Source organism: Corythoichthys intestinalis, chromosome 4, assembly GCF_030265065.1.
Source record: "Corythoichthys intestinalis isolate RoL2023-P3 chromosome 4, ASM3026506v1, whole genome shotgun sequence".
Taxonomy (NCBI): Eukaryota; Metazoa; Chordata; class Actinopteri; order Syngnathiformes; family Syngnathidae; genus Corythoichthys; species Corythoichthys intestinalis.
The window spans coordinates 633,439-655,514 of record NC_080398.1 but is presented as its reverse complement, the minus strand read 5'-3'; the positions used below and the strand labels follow the sequence as shown (position 1 = coordinate 655,514).

General features: G+C 37.3%; 1 protein-coding gene across 4 annotated transcripts in view; it reads right to left on the bottom strand.

The window, feature by feature from the left end:
- Positions 1–21,516, bottom strand: part of LOC130915044 (Friend leukemia integration 1 transcription factor-like) — a 51,635-nt gene extending 30,119 nt beyond the window's left edge. For 2 of the 4 annotated variants that reach the window (XM_057834727.1, XM_057834729.1), the window contains exon 1: positions 21,367–21,511. In XM_057834727.1, coding sequence (XP_057690710.1) covers positions 21,367–21,384 — 18 coding nt within the window. In that variant the 5' untranslated portion in view covers positions 21,385–21,511. Of the gene's footprint in view, positions 1–20,946; positions 21,305–21,366 lie in introns of those variants that run through there. The other 2 variants (XM_057834730.1, XM_057834728.1) reach the window with 2 other exon arrangements.
- Positions 21,517–22,076: the final 560 nt, after the last annotated feature.

Below are 22,076 nucleotides of genomic sequence, written 5' to 3'. Positions count from 1 at the left end.
GTCACAATATACAAAGTCACATTTATCCTTTAAGAATTACAAGTCTTTCTATCCGTGGATCCCTCTCACAGAAAGAATGCTAATAATGTAAATGCCATCCTGATGATTTATTGTCATAATAAGCAAATACAGTACTTATGTACTGTACGTTGAATGTATATATTCGTCCGAGTTTTATTCATTTTTTTCTTAATGCATTGCCAAAATGTATATGATCGGGAAAAATTATCGGGAATGATTGGAATTGAATCGGGAGCAAAAAAAAAAGCAATCGGATCGGGAAATATCGGGATCGGCAGATACTCAAACTAAAACGATCGGGATCAGATCGGGAGCAAAAAACATGATCGGAACAACCCTAGTTTTTATATTTTAATGAGGATAGTATGCAAATAATGGCAGACGGGGAACAAATAAGCAAGTGAACCATCACATTAAATATTTTGTGGCCCCTCCTTTGGCAGTAATAACTTCAACCAGACGCTTCCTGTAGCTGCAGATAAGTCTGGCACATCGATCAGGACTAATCTTGGCGCATTCTTCTCTACAAAACTGCTGTAGTTCAATCAGATTCCTGGGATGTCTGACAGGAATTGCTGACTTTAGGCCGTGCCACAGCATATCAATGGGGTTCAAGTCTGGACTTTGACTTGCCTACTCCAGGGCATGTATTTAGTTCTTCTGAAACCATTCTGAAGTTGACTTACTTCTGTTTTTTGGATCATTGTCTTGATGCAGCATCCATCCTCTTTTCAGCTTCAACTGTCTGACAGACGGCCTCAGGTTTTCCTGCAAAAGATCCTGATAAAGTTTTGAATTCATTCTTCCATTGATGATTGCAAGTTGTCCAGGCCCTGAGGCAGCAAAACAGCCCCAAATCATGATGCTCCCTCAACCATGCTTCACGGTGGGGATGAGGTGTTGATGTTAGTGAGCTGTTCCATTTTTCCTCCACACATGACGTTGTGTGTTACTCGTAAACAATTCAACTTAGGTTTCATCCGTCCACAAAATATTTTGCCAAAATTTCTGTGGAGTGTCCAAGTGCCTTTGGGAACGTTAAACGAGCAACAATGTTTTTTTTTTATAGAGCAGTGGCTTCCTCTGTGGAGTCCTCCCATAAACACCATTCTTGGCCATAGTTTTACATATAGTTGATGAGTGCACAGAGATATTGGACTGTGCCAGTGATTTCTGTAAGTCTGTAGCAGACACGCCAGGGTTCTTTTTTACCTCTCTAAGTATTCTGCACGGAACTCTTTGTGTCATCTTTGGTGGATGGCCATTCCTTGGAAGAGAAGCAACAGTGCCAAACTCTGTCCATTTGAAGACAACTTCCCTGACTGTCGATTGATGAACATCCAGACTTTTAGAGATAGTTTTGTACCCTTTCCCAGCTTTATACAAATCAACAATCCTTGATCGCAAGTCTGGAGATAGCTCTTTTGACCGAGCCATGATCCACATCAGACAATGCTTCTCATCAAGACAATTCTTACCAGCTGTGTCTTTTATAGTGGGCAGGGCAGCTTTAAACCACTCATCAATGATTGGGCACACACCTGATTTAAAATGTTTGGTTAAAAAAATGTTTTCAATTGCTCTTTAAGTCTCCTTAGGCTGAGGGTTCACTTACTTATTTTTCCCCCTTCTCTCATTGTTTGCATGCTATCCTCATTAAAATATGAAAACCTATAAATGTTAGGGTGGTTCTTGTTAAAGCAGATGCTGTATTTTCATCTGTGTGATTTAGACAAAGATGAGATCACATTTGATTGTGATTTTATGCAGAAATGTGAGAAATTCCAAAAGTTTCATACCACTGTAATCATCGACTGGCATATTTTCAAAATGATTTCTGAATGTATGCCCACCTCAGAAACTTTCACCCCAAGGATTGTGTCGCAAAGATGCAGCGATTGTTCACTGCCAATACCTCCCTGTCAAAATGGATTGGACGTCTGTCGCCGCTACTGTTGTCACGATACTAAAATCTTCAACTCGAAATTGAGACTCCCAAAAAGCACTCGATACTCGATACCATTTTCACATAAATAATAAGGCCAAAGTTAATATTATTGTTTGTTTGTTTTGAATGAACTTTTTTATTGCCATTGACAGTGACAGATGTCAAATCATGTGGCTCTTAAAAACTAGATTAAAACTCTTTACATAAGTTTATCACAAGTATACGTCCAAATCAATTTGAAGTCAAAATGAATTGGACGTGAAGTACAGTCAATGGCAGCCAGTGTGTTAACAAGGAAAATGCAAAGTTAGACTCCATTACTTTCAAAATTAGTGCAAAATCAAATTTGACAACAAATTTCTGGTGACCTGTGGTCATGCAAATACGAATAAATGACGATCTATTCTTCAATAATCAAATATCATAAAGGGATACAACATTTCGGTATCGATACTTTGAAACTTTTCAAATTTTTTGACAACCTGAGTTGCCGTCAATGGCAGCAAATTACTTTTAAAAAAGATGAGATAACACAATGAGCTATTTTTTTAGTTTGTTTCATGAGGACACACTCGGGATAAGTGGATTACATTCAAATTTCAGATTTTTACATTTCATTAGTTATCATGCCATCATTTTCAAGTTTTTCCAACCAATCCTGCCTCACGACAGTAATAGTGAAAAAACAAATTGCTGCATTTCCTCGCTTCCTTCCTTGTAGCGCTCTTATTTTCAGAGTGCGCGCAACATTTTTGAACCAAACAAGAACACACAGCAAAGAGCACTGGAGATATTAACCGCTAAGACGAGTAAATATGACAAAGCATGTATGTAGCTCTTGGCTTTGAATTTTAATACAGTGGGAGACGAGGAAAGACCAGTCTGTTTACTGTTTCTGAAAATGTTGGCAGCGGACAGCAGGAAGACAAATAAATTAAGATATCACTTAAAGACATTTGGCTCTAATCACATCGAAAAGCCGCTTGATTTTAAAATTTTTGTTTTGTTTTGCAAAAATGTGCAGAATATTGCCAGCAATTGTCCCGCTGTGTCAGTGTTACGTCAGTAAACCAGCAAGCACTGTTAGCATCATATAAGGTGGCATACCAAGTTGTTCAGTGCAAAATAACCCCACACCATAACAAAGGACCTAATACTCCCTGCAGCACAAATAAAAGCCGTCCTTTTGTCCAATGACACTGTCGTTTTTGTCCGATTAATTTTTTTTTTTTTTTCGGTAAAATTATTTGGCATATTGTCCTCACGAGCTAATGTTGCTAATCAATTTGAATTGATTATTCTTCATTGATTTTATCAAATTTTATTTTTCAGTTTCAAATGGTCTAAAAATGTAACGATTGCACTTTTAGTTTGGATGTGACTTTTTTTTTAGGCAAATTGATGCGCTTTAAGTCTTTTCTGTTACGAACAAAACAATGTTAATAAAGTTATACTTTATTGCAGTGTTTTTCAACCAGACGTCTGCAGTACATCATTAGATTAGACTAGTCAAGTGTCGATATACGCAAAAGTGTCATTTCCATTTTATCCAGCCATTTTGACGGCTGTCAATCCTCCCCCTTTGTTTTATTCCAAAACATTATCGAGGACAGCAGGGTGGCTGACGGATAGAAATCCAAGCTGTTCTTGAACGAGACACGAGCAGCTATCCAACATCGCCATGGTGCTAAGCAAGCTTAAACATTATCTCTAAACGAAACACCCGTCGCGTCACACAATGGATTATTTTGTTCGCCTTTTTTGAAAACGCAGAGAAACAGACAACTTTTTTGAGAAAAACTACAGCGGTAATTGACAAAGCCCTGAATGCCAGTTACCTTTTTGCTTAATCCAAAAAGTCCCACTCAATGGCAGAGACATGATACTACCTGCCTGCATAACCATTGTCAGGGAGATTCTCGGCCATGAAGTGCCAAAGTCCCCCTATGTGATAATTCTGAGCTTTTTAAGCCTAACTGCTAATTTATTTAAAAAATAGAAAATAAAAACACAGAGTGAGAGCTGTTGAAGAAGATTCCTGCCATGATATCGGCTTTGTGTTCATCTAAACAGGCTCGTTTTGCACTGAGTACCGTAATTTTCGCACTATAAGGTGCACCTGACGATAAGCCGCCACCCACCAATTTTGACACGAAACGGGCATTTGTTTATAGATAAGACACACTGGACTATAAGCCACAGCTGTCCTCACTGTGTTATGGGATGTTTGCACCAAAAGGTATTAACCGATAACACTTTATTTCATAGTTGCAAAATCAGACTGTCATAACACCAAGTATACCGCCATGACGCTTTGAACCAAGTGACTTCAAAGCTCCATTGCTTCAAGAGTTTCATTCTGCCATCACTGCTCCCTTGGAGGAGACAATCAACCTCTTCTGCCGCCTGCTGTCAACACTGTTGTTGTCCAACATGCCTCCTAAATGGTAAATGGTGTTATACTTATATAGCGCTTTTCCACCTTTCAAGGCGCTCAAAGCGCTTTACACTATCTCGCCATCCACCTACTGGTGACGCAGCACCAGGAGCAACATGGGGTTCAGTATCTTGCTCAAGGACACTCCTAGCATGCATTGCAGCACTACGGATGTAAATAACAATCAAAATAACAATCAAAATTCATGTTCTGTGCTAATTCTTTATTCAGTTACTGTTCCAGTTCTTTCATTCATTGCTAGTTATGGTATGTGGTAACACTTTATTTGACAGTGGCATCTTAAGACTGTCATTAGACAATCATAATTATGACATAACATCATCATTAGCTTTATGAATGCTTATAACAGATGTCATTTAGTGTTTTGCGGCAAATTATCTCACTTTTGAAGGAATTTTAAAAGTTCCGAGCTGGACATAAAGTTAGGAACATACTTTGCCGGATGACACCTAATGACATCTGTCATAAGCATTCAGTAATGCCCATAATAGTTTCATGTCATAATTATGACGGTCTTATGACCGTCTTATGATGCCGCTGTCAAATAAATTGTTAACAAATACCGTGACAAGCAATTAATGAAACAACTGGAACAGTAATTGAAGAAATAATTGGCACAGAACATTAATTTTGATTGTTATTCACAGCTGTAGCGCTGCAATGCATGCTAGGAAGGATGTGTTGCCTACTAACCCAAATAAATTAACAAATAAGACGCACTGGACTATAAGCCACAGGATTAAAAATGAAGGAAAAAAGTAGCGGCTTGTAGTCCGAAAATTACGGTACGTATAAATACTGAGAAATTATTTTTTATTTTATACTGTACAGAAAGTAATTTTGGAACATTTTTGGTTTGTAGTGTGCCGCGAGATTTTTTCCTATGTAAAAACGTGGTGTGACTCAGAAAAGGTTGGAAAACACTCCTTTGTTTTAAGTTGATCTATATATATATTTTTTTCAATATACAAAAGGACACAATGTTATGCAGAGGTGTACTTATTATAATTTTATAGACAAATGATACTATTTAGAGTGGTGGCAGAGAGTTGGGGGGGGGGGGTACGCGAAATGTTTACGTCTACCGGGGGCGTAACAGAAAATAATTGAGAAGCACTGTATTAACTCGTAAGCGCGAAGTACCGTAATTTTTGGACTATAAGGCGCACCTGACTATAAGCCACCACCCACCAAATTTGCGGCATTTATTCATAGATAAGCCGCAGCTGTCCTCACTGTATTATGGGATATGTACACACAAAAATATGAACTGATAACACTTTGTCTGATAGTTGCATCATAAGACTCTAAAATGAACCACTATTGAGCTTTGCACCAATTGGCTGCAAAGCTTCATTGCTTCAAGAAGCTTCATTTGGCAATCACTGCTCCCTTGGGGAAAGAAAGTCAACCTCTGGGGCCACCTGCTGTCAACACTGTTGTCATCCAACATGCCTCCTAGCATCCATTGCAGTACTACAGATATACAGTGCGGGCAAATAAGTATTTAGTCAACCACCAATTGTGCAAGTTCTCTTACTTGAAAAGATTAAAGAGGCCTGTAATTTTCAACATGGTAAACCTCAACCACGAGAGACAGAATGTGGGAAAAAAAACAGAAAATCACATTGTTTGATTTTTAAAGAATTTATTTGCATATCTTGGTGTAAAATAAGTATTTGGTCAATACCAAAAGTTCATCTCAATACTTTGTTATGTACCCTTTGTTGGCAATAACGGAGGCCAAACGTTTTCTGTAACTCTTCACTCTTGGCTTGGTGTAAAAAAATCAACTGTTGGAGCATTTATTAGAAAATGGAAGACATACAAGACCACTGACAATCTCCCTCGAACTGGGGCGCCATGCAAGATCTCATCTCGTGGCGTCAAAATGATAACAAGAACGATGAGAAAAAATCCCAGAACTACACGGGGGGACCTAGTGAATGACCTACAGAGAGCTGGGACCACGGTAACAAAGGCTACTATCAGTAACACAATGCGCCGCCAGGGACTCAAATCCTTCAGTGCCAGACATGTCCCCCTGCTGAAGCCAGTACACGTCCAGGCCCGTCTGCGGTTCGCTAGAGAGCATTTGGATGATCCAGAAGAGGACTGGGAGGATGTGTTATGGTAAGATGAAACCAAAATAGAACTTTTTGGTAGAAACAAAGGTTCTCGTGTTTGGAGGAAAAAGAATATTGAATTGCACCATACCCACTGTGAAACATGGGGGTGGAAACATCATGCTTTGGGGCTGTTTTTCTGCAAAGGGACCAGGACGACTGATCTGCGTAAAGGAAAGAATGAATGGGGCCATGTTTCGAGAGAGTTTGAGTAAAAATCTCCTTCCATCAGCAAGGGCATTGAAGATGAGACGTGGCTGGGTCTTTCAGCACAACAATGATCCCAAACACACAGCCGGGGCAACAAAGGAGTGGCTTCGTAAGAAGCATTTCAAGGTCCTGGAGTGGCCTAGCCAGTCTCCAGATCTCAACCCCATAGAAAATCTGTGGAGGGAGTTGAAAGTCCGTGTTGCCCAACGACAGCCCCAAAACATCACTGCTCTAGAGGAGATCTGTTAGAGAAGTTAGAGAGTTAGAGAAAACGTTTGGCCTCCGTTATTGCCAACAAAGGGTACATAACACAGTATTGATTTGAACTTTTGGTATTGACCAAATACTTATTTTCCACCATGATTTGCAAATAAATTCTTTAAAAATCAAACAATTTTTTCCCACATTCTGTCTCTCATGGTTGAGGTTTAACCATGTTGACAATTACAGGCCTCTCCAATATTTTCAAGTGGGAAAACTTGCACAATTAGTGGTTGACTAAATACTTATTTGCCCCACTGTACTGTATACTGAGAGCAAATAAATAGTTAAGAGTAAAAATCGTTTTTTTTTTTTCTTTTTTTTTCCCCCAAGTCGTGCAAAGAGTTCAGATACATATCTCAATGATTATATTCACATTGCCACGTTATTCCCCTCTTACATCGATTAGAGCTGTACTTTGATTGTATCGGTATGGTTTTTTTGACTCGCCCGCAAATGTTAATGTGCCCTAATAAGACAAACAGCTTGTCTTTTATCTCGTTCGCTCCTTCAGCTGACTTTCTAATTCAAAGTGACAATTTCAGTGTGCAGAAGTGAAACGGCTGCCCGAAAGTGGCACCAAACTGCAAGCCGGGTAGGCAATTCTCAAGAGGAGGGACAGCAGTTGTTGTTTTTTTTTTTTTTATTAAGGCGCTCAACACTCTCTCGCTTCAACCGCAAGCGGTGCAGCGCAAAACCACCACGAATGCAACGGCCTCTTAGATACCAAGCAGATACTGGCCCTGAAAATCTGCAACTCTGTCAAATTGTAAACTTAGGAGTGTTTCAAGTAGGACTGCTACGCTATAAAAAACTATTTTTGTGGGTAGTAATCATTGCTCTATATAAATTACACTAAAAGTTGAGGTAAGCAAGTGAACTACAGGTATTTACCCAATTTTAATTAGTATAAACTTCAACTTGAACAAACAAGATAATATCTACCCAAAAATATTAAGGTCATTAGGCCAAAGCGTTAGGCTGTTTTATTTGGCGAGACAGTCCAACTTGGATGGCATCATACAGAAAGAGGGAAGTTTGAACTTAGGGTTTCTTTTAAAATTGACAATGCGAAAACATTAACATGCCTGGTACACTGCATGTTAATTATTAAAAATTACAAATATTTTTATATTGTATTCCTTGCTTTCAACAGTCATTTCTGATAGCTAGCTAGCTAAAAGCTAGTTGTTTTTCAGAGCATAGCAACTTGAGTTGCTGGTCATAATGTGGCTTAATTTGAACCATTTACCTTATTTTCTAATTAATTTTTCAGTTACGGCATACGGCAGTGTTTTTCAACCGGTGTGCCGTGAGAGGTCGTCAGGTGTGCCGCGAGAAATTATCCAATAGCAATTTTTTTTTTTTTTTTTTTTAACATCGTCGGGCGGAGTTGCAGTAGAAAGGAAGGAGTAGGTAGGAAATTGCGGTTGTGTGCAGATGAGCGAGGTATTGCTCATGTCGCGTTCAAGAACTGCTCGGATTTCTAGCCATCAGCCACCTTGCTGTCCGCGACAAAGTGGACCCCAGCACTCCTCGTCAAGTGTCGATTTACACAAAACTAGAGATGTCCCGATCGATCGGTAATCGATCAGGTCCGATCACGTCATTTTCAAAGTATCGGAATTGGCAAAAAAATATCGGCCATGCCTTTTTTTAATATATATATTTTTAGGGCTGTCAAAATTATCGCGCGGTAATTAATTTTTTAAATTAATCACGTTAAAATATTTGACGCAATTAACGCACATGTCCCGCACTGTCCCATGTCAGACAGTATTCTTCCTTTTGGTAAGTTTTACAGCAAGGTTTTTTGTGCTGTCTAACAGCGAACTCTTGTGGTTGCTTTGCGACATGGTTTATTGCTTTCTTGCCAGTTCAATATGGCTGCATGACGTCTCGGGCTGACGCCTACGTTGTAATGTTGTGCTTATATGATCCTTGGACAAGATTTGTCCGTAAGTATGGTTGTTGTAAAGAATGTACATATTATGTTAGTAAGCGAAATGTTCTATTTTTTGTATGAGATGCTTTTTGTTTATGTTTAGTGAACCTGTATAGCGTGCTAAGCTAACGTTGTTGCTAATGCAATGCTTGTGTACTTTTTTTTGGTAGTTTCACTACGGTCTAAAGAGAACAATGGTTTGAGGCCATTTTATTAATAGATCAGATGAAAAAGGAAGAAGTCTGATTATTAAGGCGTCGTTCACTAGCTGTCTAGCTTTGGAAAAAGTAGACGCTTCGGAGTGAGGACAGCATAGACAGATTTAAATGACAGTAGAGTGAAATGCCCACTTACAGTCCTTATATACCGTAGGTTGAATGTATATATCCATCTTGTGTCTTATCTTTCCATTCCAACAATTTATTTTACAGAATATATATATATATATATAATTTACAGAAAAATATGGCATATTTTATAGTTGGTTTGAATTGCGATTAATTACGATTAATTAATTTTTAAGTTGTAATTAACTCGATTACACATTTTAATCGTTTGACAGCCCTAATTTTTTTTAATCGTTTACTAATTGTATTTAACGTTACAGACATATGTTACACTCATCCAGAGTCTTTAGTTTAGGCTTAAGGTAGGGTTATCAAATTTATCCCGTTAATGGCGGTAACTAATTTTTTAAAACATTTATCACGTTAAAATATTTAACGCAATCAACGCATGCGCTGCACGACCCACTCACGCATTGTTGCCTTTAATCTGTAATGGCGCCGTTTTACTTATATACAGAGTTAAAAGGCAGCGTAAAATGAGTAGAGTGAATTTTGGCAGCCTTTGGAGCCTTTTTTCCCCTTTCCCACAATTAGAAATATCATGGGAAGCAATGTTGGGGAAGCAAGGTAGCAATTGATCTTTTTCTTAACACCTTATGTTATTTCCCAATGCAGAGAAGATATATCAATTGGTAGCACTACGCACAGTCATGGTTCCACTTCCCATCATGCATTTGGGCATGGCTACAGTATCATTTACTGAAAGCTCAACAAATACACTAGATGGCAATATTTAGTCACAATATACAAAGTCACAAGTCTATCTGTGGATCCCTCTCACAGAAAGAATGTTAATAATGTAAATGCCATCTTGAGGATTTATTGTCATAATAAACAAATACAGTACTTATGTACTGTATGTTGAATGTATATATTTGTCTGGGTTTTATTCATTTTTTTCTTAATGCATTGCCAAAATGTATATGATCGGGAAAAATTATCGGGAATGATTGGAATTGAATCGGGAGCAAAAAAAAAGCAATCGGATCGGGAAATATCGGGATTGGCAGATACTCGAACTAAAACGATCGGGATCGGACCGGAAGCAAAAAAACATGATCGGAACAACCCTACATAAAACTTTTCAATTTTATCTACCGTAATTTTTGGACTATAAGCCGCTACCTTTTTCCTTCATTTTGAATCTGCAGCTTATAGTCCAGTGCGGCTTATTTGTTGATTTTTTTTTTTTTTTTTTTGGGGGGGGGGGGGGGGTTAATAGGCAACACATGCCTCCTAGCATGCATTGCAGCACTATAGATGTAAATAACAATTAAAATGAATGTTCTGTGCTAATTATTTATTCAGTTACTGTTCCAGTTGTTTTATTAATTGCTTGTTATGGTATTTGGTAACATTTTATTTGACAACGGCGTCATAAGCCTGTCATAAGACCGTCATAATTATGACATGACAATATCATGGGCATTACTGAATGCTTATGACAGATGTCATTAAGTGTCATCTGGCAAATTATGTTACAAACTCCATTTATGTCCAGCTCGGATCTTTTACATCCATTCAAAAGTGAAATAATTTGCCGAATAACCGTAAATGACATCTGTTATAAGCATTAATAAATGCTCATGACGGTGTCATGTCATAATTATAATTGTCTAATGACAGTCTTATAGCGCCACCGTCAAAGTGTTACCAAATAACATAACTAGCAATAATGAAACAACTGGAACAATAACTGAATAAATAAATACCACAGACCATCAATTTTGATTGTTATTTACATCTGTTGCGCTGCAATGCATGCTAGGAGGCAAGTTGGACAAAAACAGTGTTGACAGCAGTTTGCTAAACTAAATAACTCATAGCGTTCTGCTATATAATGAGTTCAGTGATATCGGTCATTTAGATTAACTTCTGATATGTTGCAAGGATAAAGTTGACCCTACCATTATTAAATGAATTATTTTCATTATGTTCAAACTTACACATTTACCCCTTTTCACTTGCTGAATGTGCTGGTCCATTTTTTTCTCTCCTTCAAACGCACATTTGATTGGCTGATGACTTGACCCACCCCCGACACACACACATTAGGTCACACTCACACAGCCCCGACAGAAATACATGTTGACAACATGCTGCTTTCTCCGCCCCCTTCAAAGAGTAGGGATATTGGAAGTTTTTTTCGACCAGCATCAGCCAGTGTAAGTAATTTTAAAAGACGCCAATGTTGTGTAGGTGGGAAACACACCACTAATTTTGCTACTGAAAATCCGACCTGCATCAGAGTTGGCGTAACGTTACACTGTGTGAACTTGCTAACCTCCAAAACCTGAGTAGGAAGCTGCTTAGAGAAAAGTGTCCTTCTCTTTGTGTTTTCTACTGTTAACGTTAATTAAACTATATAGAAACTATATAGAACTCGAAAAAACGTGAGCAAGAAGCTACTTAGAGCGAGAGAGGGGTGCTGCATAACTCACATAACCTCATATGATGCTCACACAACACAACATACACACAAAATTGATCATAACTGTACGTTTAAAAAAATTGGGGTATGGGTGGGGGTGCGAGCTACCCACACAAGCGTTGCATGATTGGTCGATTGTAATCGATGTAATGAGCACACCTGATTTAGCATATCAATTAACTAGGTTCATTTTCATGAGAAATGTAGCCCTGACTGCGTTCACCCAATCTGTTTGGTCTCGTTAATGTCCCATTTCGCAAAAAAGTGTACATTCAGCCTATGCTGTTATTTCGTCCCTACCACTGTTGAGACCAAAACTACGCCCTTGCTATAATTAATCGATAATAATGTAGTTTTCCTACTGAATGTGTAGTATCACCGAGTTAGCGCTGTCCTTGTAGATAGATGCTACAATATGTGCTCGTCTGTCAATGTTCAATTCGAAACGTTTACTTATTTTTGGAGTAAATTAAAACACAAAATTTCAGACGGAAATTTTTTAGCAAACATCGACTAAAACTAGACAAAATTAGTCTTGAGTTTTCGTCAACAAAAACTAGACGAAGACAAACACATTTTGACGCTAAAATGCTAGGACAACAGTTTTTTTTTTTTTTTTTAAACATACAGTTCGTGGCTTCTAAGTGGGTTTGAAATGACTAAAATATGACTAAGACGAATACAGTACGTATTATCGACCAAAAGACTAAGATGAAAATTAAAAGGGCTGCCAAAAACAGTGCTGATTCATATATAGGGAAGTCAGTTACATGCAATGACATTTTTCGGCCCCCAGGGGGGGGCACTGCCTCGCCTGCCTCCCCTCAAACTCCACGTATGTGTAAAATTATATAACGTTACTTTTTTCGTGTAATAGTATGTGTACAGTGGGCAAATAAGTATTTAGTCAACCACTAATTGTGCAAGTTCTCCCACTTGAAAATAGTAGAGAGGCCTGTAATTGTCAACATGGGTAAACCTCAACCATGAGAGACAGAATGTGAAAAAAAAAACCCAGAAAATTACACTGTTTGATTTTTAAAGAATTTATTTGCAAATCATGGTGGAAATTAAGTATTTGGTCAACACCAAAAGTTCATCTCAATACTTTGTTATGTACCTTTTGTTGGCAATAACAGAGGCCAAAAGTTTTCTGTAACTCTTCACAAGCTTTTCACACACTGTTGCTGGTATTTTGGCCAATTCCTCCATGCAGATCTCCTCTAGAGGAGTGATGTTTTGGGGCTGTCGTTGGGCAACATGGACTTTCAACTCCCTCCTCACCCCGTGGCGTCAAAATGATAACAAGAACAGTCAGCAAAAATCCCAGAACCACACGGGGGGACCTAGTGAATGACCTACAGAAAGCTGGGACCACAGTAACAAAGGCTACTATCAGTAACACAATGCGCCGCCAGGGACTCAAATCCTGCGCTGCCAGACGTGTTCCCCTGCTGAAGAAAGTACACGTCCAGTCCTGTCTGCGGTTCGCTAGAGAGCATTTGAATGATCCAGAAGAGGACTGGGAGAATGTGTCATGGTCAGATGAAACCAAAATAGAACTTTTTGGTAGAAACACACGTTCTCGTGTTTGGAGGAAAAAGAATACTGAATTGCACCATACCCACTGTGAAGCATGGGGGTGGAAACATCATGCTTTGGGGCTGTTTTTCTGCAAAGGGACCAGGACAACTGATCTGTGTAAAGGAAAGAATGAATGGGGCCATATATCAAGAGATTTTGAGTGAAAATCTCCTTCCATCAGTAAGGGCATTGAAGATGAGATGTGGCTGGGTCTTTCAGCATGACAGTGATCCCAAACACACAGCCAGGGCAACAAAGGAGTGGCTTCATAAGAAGCATTTCAAGGTCCTGGAGTGGCCTAGCCAGTCTCCAGATCTCAACCCCATAGAAAATCTGGGGAGGGAGTTGAAAGTCTGTGTTGCCCAACAACAGCCCCAAAACATCACTGCTCTAGAGGAGATCTGCATGGAGGAATGGGCCACAATACCAACAACAGTGTGTGAAGAGTTACAGAAAACGTTTGGCCTCTGTTATTACCAACAAATGGTACATGACAAAGTATTGATTTGAACTTTTGGTATTGACCAAATACTTATTTTCCACCATGATTTGCAAATAATTTCTTTAAAAATCAAACAATGTGATTTTCTGTTTTTTTTTTTTTTCTTCCACATTCTGTTTCTGATGGTTGAGGTTTACCCATGTTGACAATTACAGGCCTCTAATATTTTCAAGTGAGAGAACTTGCACAATTAGTAGTTAACTAAAAACTTCTTTGCCCCACTGTATGTGAAAATGTGCTGGTATGACATTCTGACGGTATGATAATCTTAAGCAAAAATATCACGGTATTGCAATTACAGCAGTAAAATGAGTTACTTTGAGATATCTGAACAAACGTTTTTGTACGAACAGGGTTTTTATTTTTCAAAACATATTAGCAAATTGGAACATAAGTAAAATGTTAAATTAAAATAAATAACAAAAAATAACTGAAACTAAATAAAATGAAACTAAATGTCCTTTAGGTGAGCCTAAACCCACAGCCACAGCTCAACATTATTACCATCAGAACAAAAATAATAGAACTATTTGACTCTTATCATGTTTACATTTTACACACACTCTCTTTCCCAACACAGACGGTTGCCAAGAAGAAGAAAAAACATATGTTTTATCACTGCTAGACACACTAAACACACTGGAGTTAACTCTCGATGCTGCTGGGAAACGTTCATGACAGTGTATACTAACTTTTAATTTTGTATAAATGCAAAATTCAGAAGTTTCACCTCCTCCAGCCATCGTGTAGCACAGCTGACTCACTAACACTGAGCAATAACCGGTGGGGGAGGGTTGAGCCTTGCAGCTGCAAGTGAGGGATCGCTCACTGCATTTTGGGACATAAAAAGTAACTGATACCGTAGGGACAGTAAGGTGGAAAATTTTTGTGATTTTGAAACCATGACATTTTCATACCATGTAAACCTTGAAAACGGTAATCGGCACATGTCTAAATAGTATGTAAAGTTAAATAGTATTATGACTTTTTTTCTCGTAATATTGCGACTTTTTCTCGCAGTATTACAATTTATGACTTTGTTCTCGTAATATTATGACTTTATTCTCCTAGTCGTGTTTTTTCTCGTTATACTATGTAAAGTTACGTAAATGGTACGACTTAAATTTTTTTCTTGTAGGATTACAAAGTATGACTATGATCCTGTAATATTATGACTTATTATTATACTTTCTTCTCCTAATCCTATTTTTTTCTAGTAATAGTACGTAAAGTTACATAATGGTACGACTTTTATTTTGTAATATGAATACTTTTTTTCTCGTAATATTCCAATGTTTCTTGCAATATTACGACTTTTTTTCTCGCAGTATTACAATTTATTACTTTTTTCTCGTAATATTATGACTTTATTCTCCTAGTCTTATTTTTTTCTCGTAATAGTGTGCAAAGTTACGTGATGTTATGACTTTAATCTCGTATTATTGCGACTTTTTTATCGTAGTATTACAAAGTACGACTTTGTTCTCGTAATATTATGACTTTATTCACCTAGTCCGGGCGTCGGCAACCTGCGTTTTAAAAGCCGCATTCGGCTCTTTAGCGCTGCCCTAGTGGCTCCCTGGAGCATTTTCAAAAATATTTGAAAATTGAAAAAGGTGGGGGAAGAAAATATATTTTTTGTTTTGATATGGTTCCCGTAGAAGGACAAAAATGACACAAACATTCTTACTGTTTTTCAATGCTGTAAAAATGTGTAAAATATTAAATTTCAACATTTCTGTCAATGAAGATTTGTGTCATAGCCTGTGACACACGCTTCTATCAGCAGGGTGGGATGCCAGGCAGGTGGCTTTTGTAAACAAACCGGCAGCCGTGAAGAAAAAGAGCGGCCGAAAAGAGAAAAATAACTGAGGAGAACAGAGAATTCAACGTTTCTTGGACTGAACCATTTGCATCCATTGCCAATGAGGAAGGATTGCCTGAATTAAAGATGTCCCGATCGATCGGGTCCGATCACATCATTTTCAAAGTATCCGAATCGGCAAAAAAATATCGGACATGCCTTTTTTATATATATATAAATATCGTTTTCTAATTGTATTTAACGTTACAGACAAAATGTCTTACACTCACTCATCCAGAGTCTTTAGTTTTTGCTTATTAAATTTATCGAGTTAACGGCGGTAATTTTATTTTTTTTTTAAATTAATCACGTTAAAATATTCAACGCAATTAACACATGCGCTGCACGACCCACTAATGCATTGTCACGTTCAATTTATAATGGCGCTGATTTACCAATATATAAAGCTAAAAGGCAGCGTAAAATGAGTAGAGTGAATTTTGGCAGTCTATGGAGCCTTTTTTTAATTGGCTTAAGCCTTAATATCCCTCTCTCAACAATTAGAAATATCGTGGGAAAGCAATGTGGGGAAGAAAGGTAGTAGTTGATCTTTTTCTTAACACCCTATGTTGTTTCCCAATACAGAGAAGATATATCAATTGGTGCCAATACGCACAGTCATGGATGCACTTCCCATCATCCATTTGGGCAGAAGTTAAATGGCTACAGTATCATTTACTGAAAGCTCAACAAATACACTAGATGGCAATATTTAGTCACAATATACAAAGTCACATTTATCCTTTAAGAATTACAAGTCTTTCTATCCGTGGATCCCTCTCACAGAATGTTGATAATGTAAATGCCATCTTGAGGATTTATTGTCATAATAAACAAATACAGTACTTATGTACTGTATGTTGAATGTATATATTGGTCCGAGTTTTATTCATTTTTTTTCTTAATGCATTGCCAAAATGTATATGATCGGGAAAAATTATCAGGAATGATTGGAATTGAATCGGGAGCAAAAAAAAAAAGCAATCGGATCGGGAAAAATCGGGATCGGCAGATACTAAAACGATCGGGATCGGATCGGGAGCAAAAAAACATGATCGGAACAACCCTAGCCTGAATGTTTCCTCTGTGGTGAGAAGCAGTCAGTGAGAGAAAAAGTGTGATTGCATTCCTTCTGAAGAACTTAGAGGAGCGCAAAAATAGATTTAAGAAGCGGATTGCATTGCCAAACTCCACTACTGCTGCAAGTTTTGTTGCAACCCGGGAGATAATAAAGCGTGGAAAACCGTTCACAGGTGGTGAGTACATGAAGGAGACATTCATCAACATATCAGAACACCTATTTGCTGGCTTCAAAAACAAAACCGAGATAATACAGAAAATTAAAAACATGCCCAGATAAGAGGCATGTTTTGCACGTTCCATTTTGTTGTTTTTCGAAACCTCAAGATAAAAAGTGACATCAAAAATCGGATTTCTTTATTGCATTTCTTTACTGTCATAAAAGCAATGAAACAATTCATTAATGTTCTAATGAAGTTAAACTTGAGGTTGTATCATACAACAGAGCAGTCATGTGGTGCATTGGATGCACTGCAGGGAAAATAAACATTAAATCATGAAGGCTCATTATGTATTTTTAGCCAACTTAGTCATTTTGATAGTAGGTATGGTATACAATATGTTCTGCGTTGTGCTCAATTAAACGTGTCAAGAAAAAGATCATTTCCTGCTTTACCCAAATGCATACTGGGAAGTTGGGCAACCATGACTGTCAGTAGTGGCTGCAAATGGTATACAACATGTTCTGCGTTGTATTCAATTAAGTGTGTTAAGAAAAAATGGTTTGATTGTAAATGAACACCTGTGTCCACTTGTATTTCTCTGCCTTTTCGCTCCCATTGTGCTAAAACAGCGTCATTGTAAACGCAACACATGAACGGGTCATTCCGTGCATGTGTAAATTGCGGCAAATATTTTAACGTAATTAATTTGAAAAATTAATTACCGCCCGTTAACGCGATAAATTTGATAGTCCTAGTTTTTTTTTTTTTGGGGGGGGTCCAATATGGCTCTTTTAACATTTTGGGTTGCCAACCCCTGTCCTAGTCCTATTTTTCTCTCGTAGTGGTGCGTAAAATTACGACTTTAATCTCGAGTATTAAGACTTTTTTTCCCCGTAATATTACATTCTCATAATATTACGACTTTTTTCTAGCAATATTGCAACTTTTTTCTTGTAGTATTACGATGTTTGACTTTGTTCATGTAATAATATGACTATACTCTCCTATTTTCTTCTTTCTTTGTTTGGCTTTTATAATCCGTCGCACTATTGAGTTTATATTCAAAGTATCTCTCTTCATCGAAAACACTTTAAAAACTGGTGACAATTTTGTGCACTGGAATGTATTACTGGCAATTAATTTCAAAGAAATTGAAACATAAGTAAATTGAGTTACGAGTAATCTCAGAACAACTGAATCGAGGTACGTCAGATAAGTAATCATGACGTCAGAGGTGGTGTTGCAGTGTTGTGTGTGCAGTTGTCGACAGCAGCAAAGGCTTTCACAGCAACAGAGTGGAAGAAGTGATTGGCAGGCGTTAAAGTTCACACTCATGTCCCGCCTTTCCGGTATTCCCATGTCTGATACTAACTGCCATTGTGGAAAATCGCTGGGGAGAAAGGCATATTGGGGGTACGCTTCAGCATGAAACAATGCAGTCACTGAATATTTGTTCAGAGATGAGAACAAAGTCATATAATATAATCATAATTGTGTAAAAATTCAAGTTTGAAAATTAACTCTATATATTTGATAAAGGCATTTCTGGACTTCATTGCATTGTTGCATAGTAAAAAACTTAAAACCTTATTGTGTTCAATCTCACTTTAATTATTTTTGCTTTACCATGAGAACTGCATATATTGCTTAATGTATTGTTATGATGCAAATTAGAAAACATGCATATTTTCACTATTATGTAAACAAAACAAAAAAAAAAAAACAAAAAAAACCCTGAATTTTCTGTTCATTATATCTGGGGTCAGGTATTGTAGGGTTATGCGAAAAAGCTCTAATTTGAGCCAAAAAGTTGCTTTAGAATTTTCATTTTTCTACAAAGGCGATCTTACAAGAAATATGAAGATTGAAACATCACAAAATTTGGTAGTTGACTGAGAAAAAAAATATTTTAAAGATTTCATATGTTACAAAAATGAAGCTCTTTTTGAAGAAGAATGATTGTCATGAATTTTTTTGTTGAAATTGGAACTGAAATGTAATTTAAAATAATGTAGATTTACAAAATATACACTGGAAATGTTTTTTTTTTAAGCCTTTTTAAAATCTTATTCTTAAAAATGGTCCTCAATAAAATGCTGGTCTGGGAAAACAATCTTAAATCAAAACAAAAGAATTAACTCAAATTTGAAGAAAAAAAAATTGTGAGAAAAAAGTCATAAGGTTATGTTAAGAAAGTCATAATTGTAAGACAAAGACATAGAAAAAAATAAACAATTTCATTGTCAAAAAGTATATATTTTTTGTAAATGATAATAATAATCATAACCAATCTTACCCCCCAAAAAATGAACTCAAATTTGAAGAAAAAACATTTTTTGTGTGCAAAAAAATCAAAAGGTTACATTAAGAAAGTCATAATTTTACAACAAATACATTTTTTTAAAAAGTACTTCACTGTCCAAAAGTATATTTATTTGTAAATAATAATAAGTAAATAATAATAAGAACAACCAATCTTAAACCAAAACAAAAGAATTAACTCAAAATTAAAAAAAAAAAAAAAAAAAAAAAAAAATTGGGGGGTGCAAGTCAAAAGGTTACGTCAAGAAAGTCATAATTGCACGACAAATACATAAAAAAAAAGAAGAACTATTTCACTGTCAAAAAGTATATTTATTCGTAAATAATAATAATAATAACCAATCTTAAACCAAAACAAAAGAATTGACTCAAATATTTAAAAAAAAAATACATTTTTTGTACAAAAACGGTTACATTAAGAGTCATAATTGTATGACAAATACATAAAAAAAATTCACTGCAAAAAAGTCTTTGTATTCGTAGTAAAAGTATAATAATAATGAAAAAAAAAAATTTTAAAATGCATGAAAGCCTTTGAGAATTCAATTATTATGTTAAGTCATGTCATAGGTTTTTTTTGCAAACAAAAAATGAGTCAGTGTTAAGAGATTAAAATCTGTAGGCAGTTTTAACAATGCATATATTTAAACCTCACTAAAATATAAACAGAGCATTTTTAACTACAGCATAAAAATATAAAACCACAGTATTTTAAAAATGATCATGTTGAAAGAAATAAATCAGTTTTGTCCAAAAATCACCCAATTTTTCCTCCTGTTTGACTTTCAAAATAATCCATTCAACACCCAAATCCGATTTTTTATGATTGCAATTTTCAATCCTGGCCAATGAGTTTTCTCCCGTCCCCTCCCTCAAGTACACAAAGTTGCACAAAGGTTGCGAGCATGTCTGAGGCCCACAAAAAAGCAGAAGTAAAAGTCACCTCGAGCTGATTTTGCAAACCGTGTGGTTTTCGTCCTCTCTACTGAAACTTTTTCTGCAGTTTTCAACCAGTCGTGATCATTTTTCCTCCAAAACTCGCCTTTTTTGCGCATCTTTTGCCACTTTTCGCTCTGTTTTCAACTCTGCGCAGGTCCAGGCCAGCGGAAATATGTGCGGAAAGTCTGAGGTTTGAGACAGGAAGCCTGCAGAGTTGAGATAACGACACCTGACGAGCGCTCCCGTTTGCAGCTATAAATTAGACTTAAAATAAACCCTAGCGACTCACGCACACACGCAGAAAACTTTTGCGGGCCATTGTGTGACAAAGAATGTGGACGCCATTATGTTTTCAACACATTTCGTTTGAAAACAGCGTTATTACACTGTGTAATCACATTTTTGGTATTTTGGAGCTTTGGGGACACGCCTTTGAGCACTAGGCGAACCATTGACGGGGATAGACGTCCAATCTAATTCAACTAGGAGGGGCTGGCGGCGAGCATTTGGACGTCTATCGCTGTCAATGGCGCTTAAACATTTAATAACATTGGCAGGCATTGAGTTAAAGTGAAAAATCTCAAATTTCTTCAGCTTATTTTCCAACAGAAAACCCTCATTTATCATTTTAAAATAAATAATTTTATTCATCACGAATTTATTGTTGTTTTACACCAAATTCGTTTAGTTATAACGTCACATTTTGGGAAAAACGTTTTGAAAAAATAGCATAAAAATAATTACCATTTGAAGTTGACATCCATGGTGCCTTCACGGACACCTGCTGCTCCGTTTGCGCGCAGCTTCCACGCTGTAAATTGTACTCGTAACTCCTCAAAATAAGTCCACGCGTGGGGCTCGTAGTGTACCGGCTCGTTTCGTTGGCGATGTCGTGAACACGTAACGCGAAAATGCGCTTTTAAAATGAATAAAAACACGTTAATAAAACTACGAGGCGGAACGGGTGTTTTTTTTGTGCGCCTTTTATTTGACGGCGAGGAAAAAGATGCGGTGGTTAACTGGTGTTATTCTAGAGTCGACATACAACCACGAACGGGAAGGAAGAGGAAATTTTGTACAAGAAGGAAAGAGTGCGGGGGGACTCTCTCACTGGCGGTGTGGGCCAAGTTGCGCGTGGAAAGTCCGCGAAAGCCGCTAACTTACCTTGATGGTGCAGTCCATAGTGGAAGCCGCTGGTTCATTGAACGCACCTTTCGTTTCGGGAAGCGGGATTCAATTAATTGCGAGCTTCAATTCACGCAGAGTGGATTGGCTCGATGTCGCAAACCATTGTAGTGCTTTTTTTTTTCTTTCTTTCTTTTTTTTTTTTTTTTTGCGCACGCCAAAAACCGGATGACAAGCTCGCTCGCTCTCTCCTCTCTCTCTTTCTCTCTAAAGTGGGAAGTGAAGTCACCCTTGCGAGACACGTGATCTGTATTGAATCTTATAGTTGTTATTGACATGTGTTGCAATCAGCTGCAGGGGGGACAAGTTCATTTTTAGCAAAATGAGAAAAACAATTGTATAATTTGTACAGTAGTGCAGTGGTACCTCTACTGAAAGCAACACTAGGTAACTTTTCAAGCTTTATAAAATATTTTTTCATAATATATGTGCATAGACTTCAAAACTCTATTGACATGACACGGGGCACAGGGCCGATCCGTAGTGGGACTATTTTCAAAATCTTCAAGTTCAACATTTTCAAAACCATAGCTCCTATACCGACCTAAAACCATAATAGGCACCTAGCTTAGTCCTATGAGCACCTATGAGTCTCCATGAGCAGCGTTATCAAAAGATTCAAAGTCGTTCGCTTATAAAATCCCGATTAATTATTCTTTTATTAGGGCTGTCAAAATTATCGCGTTAAC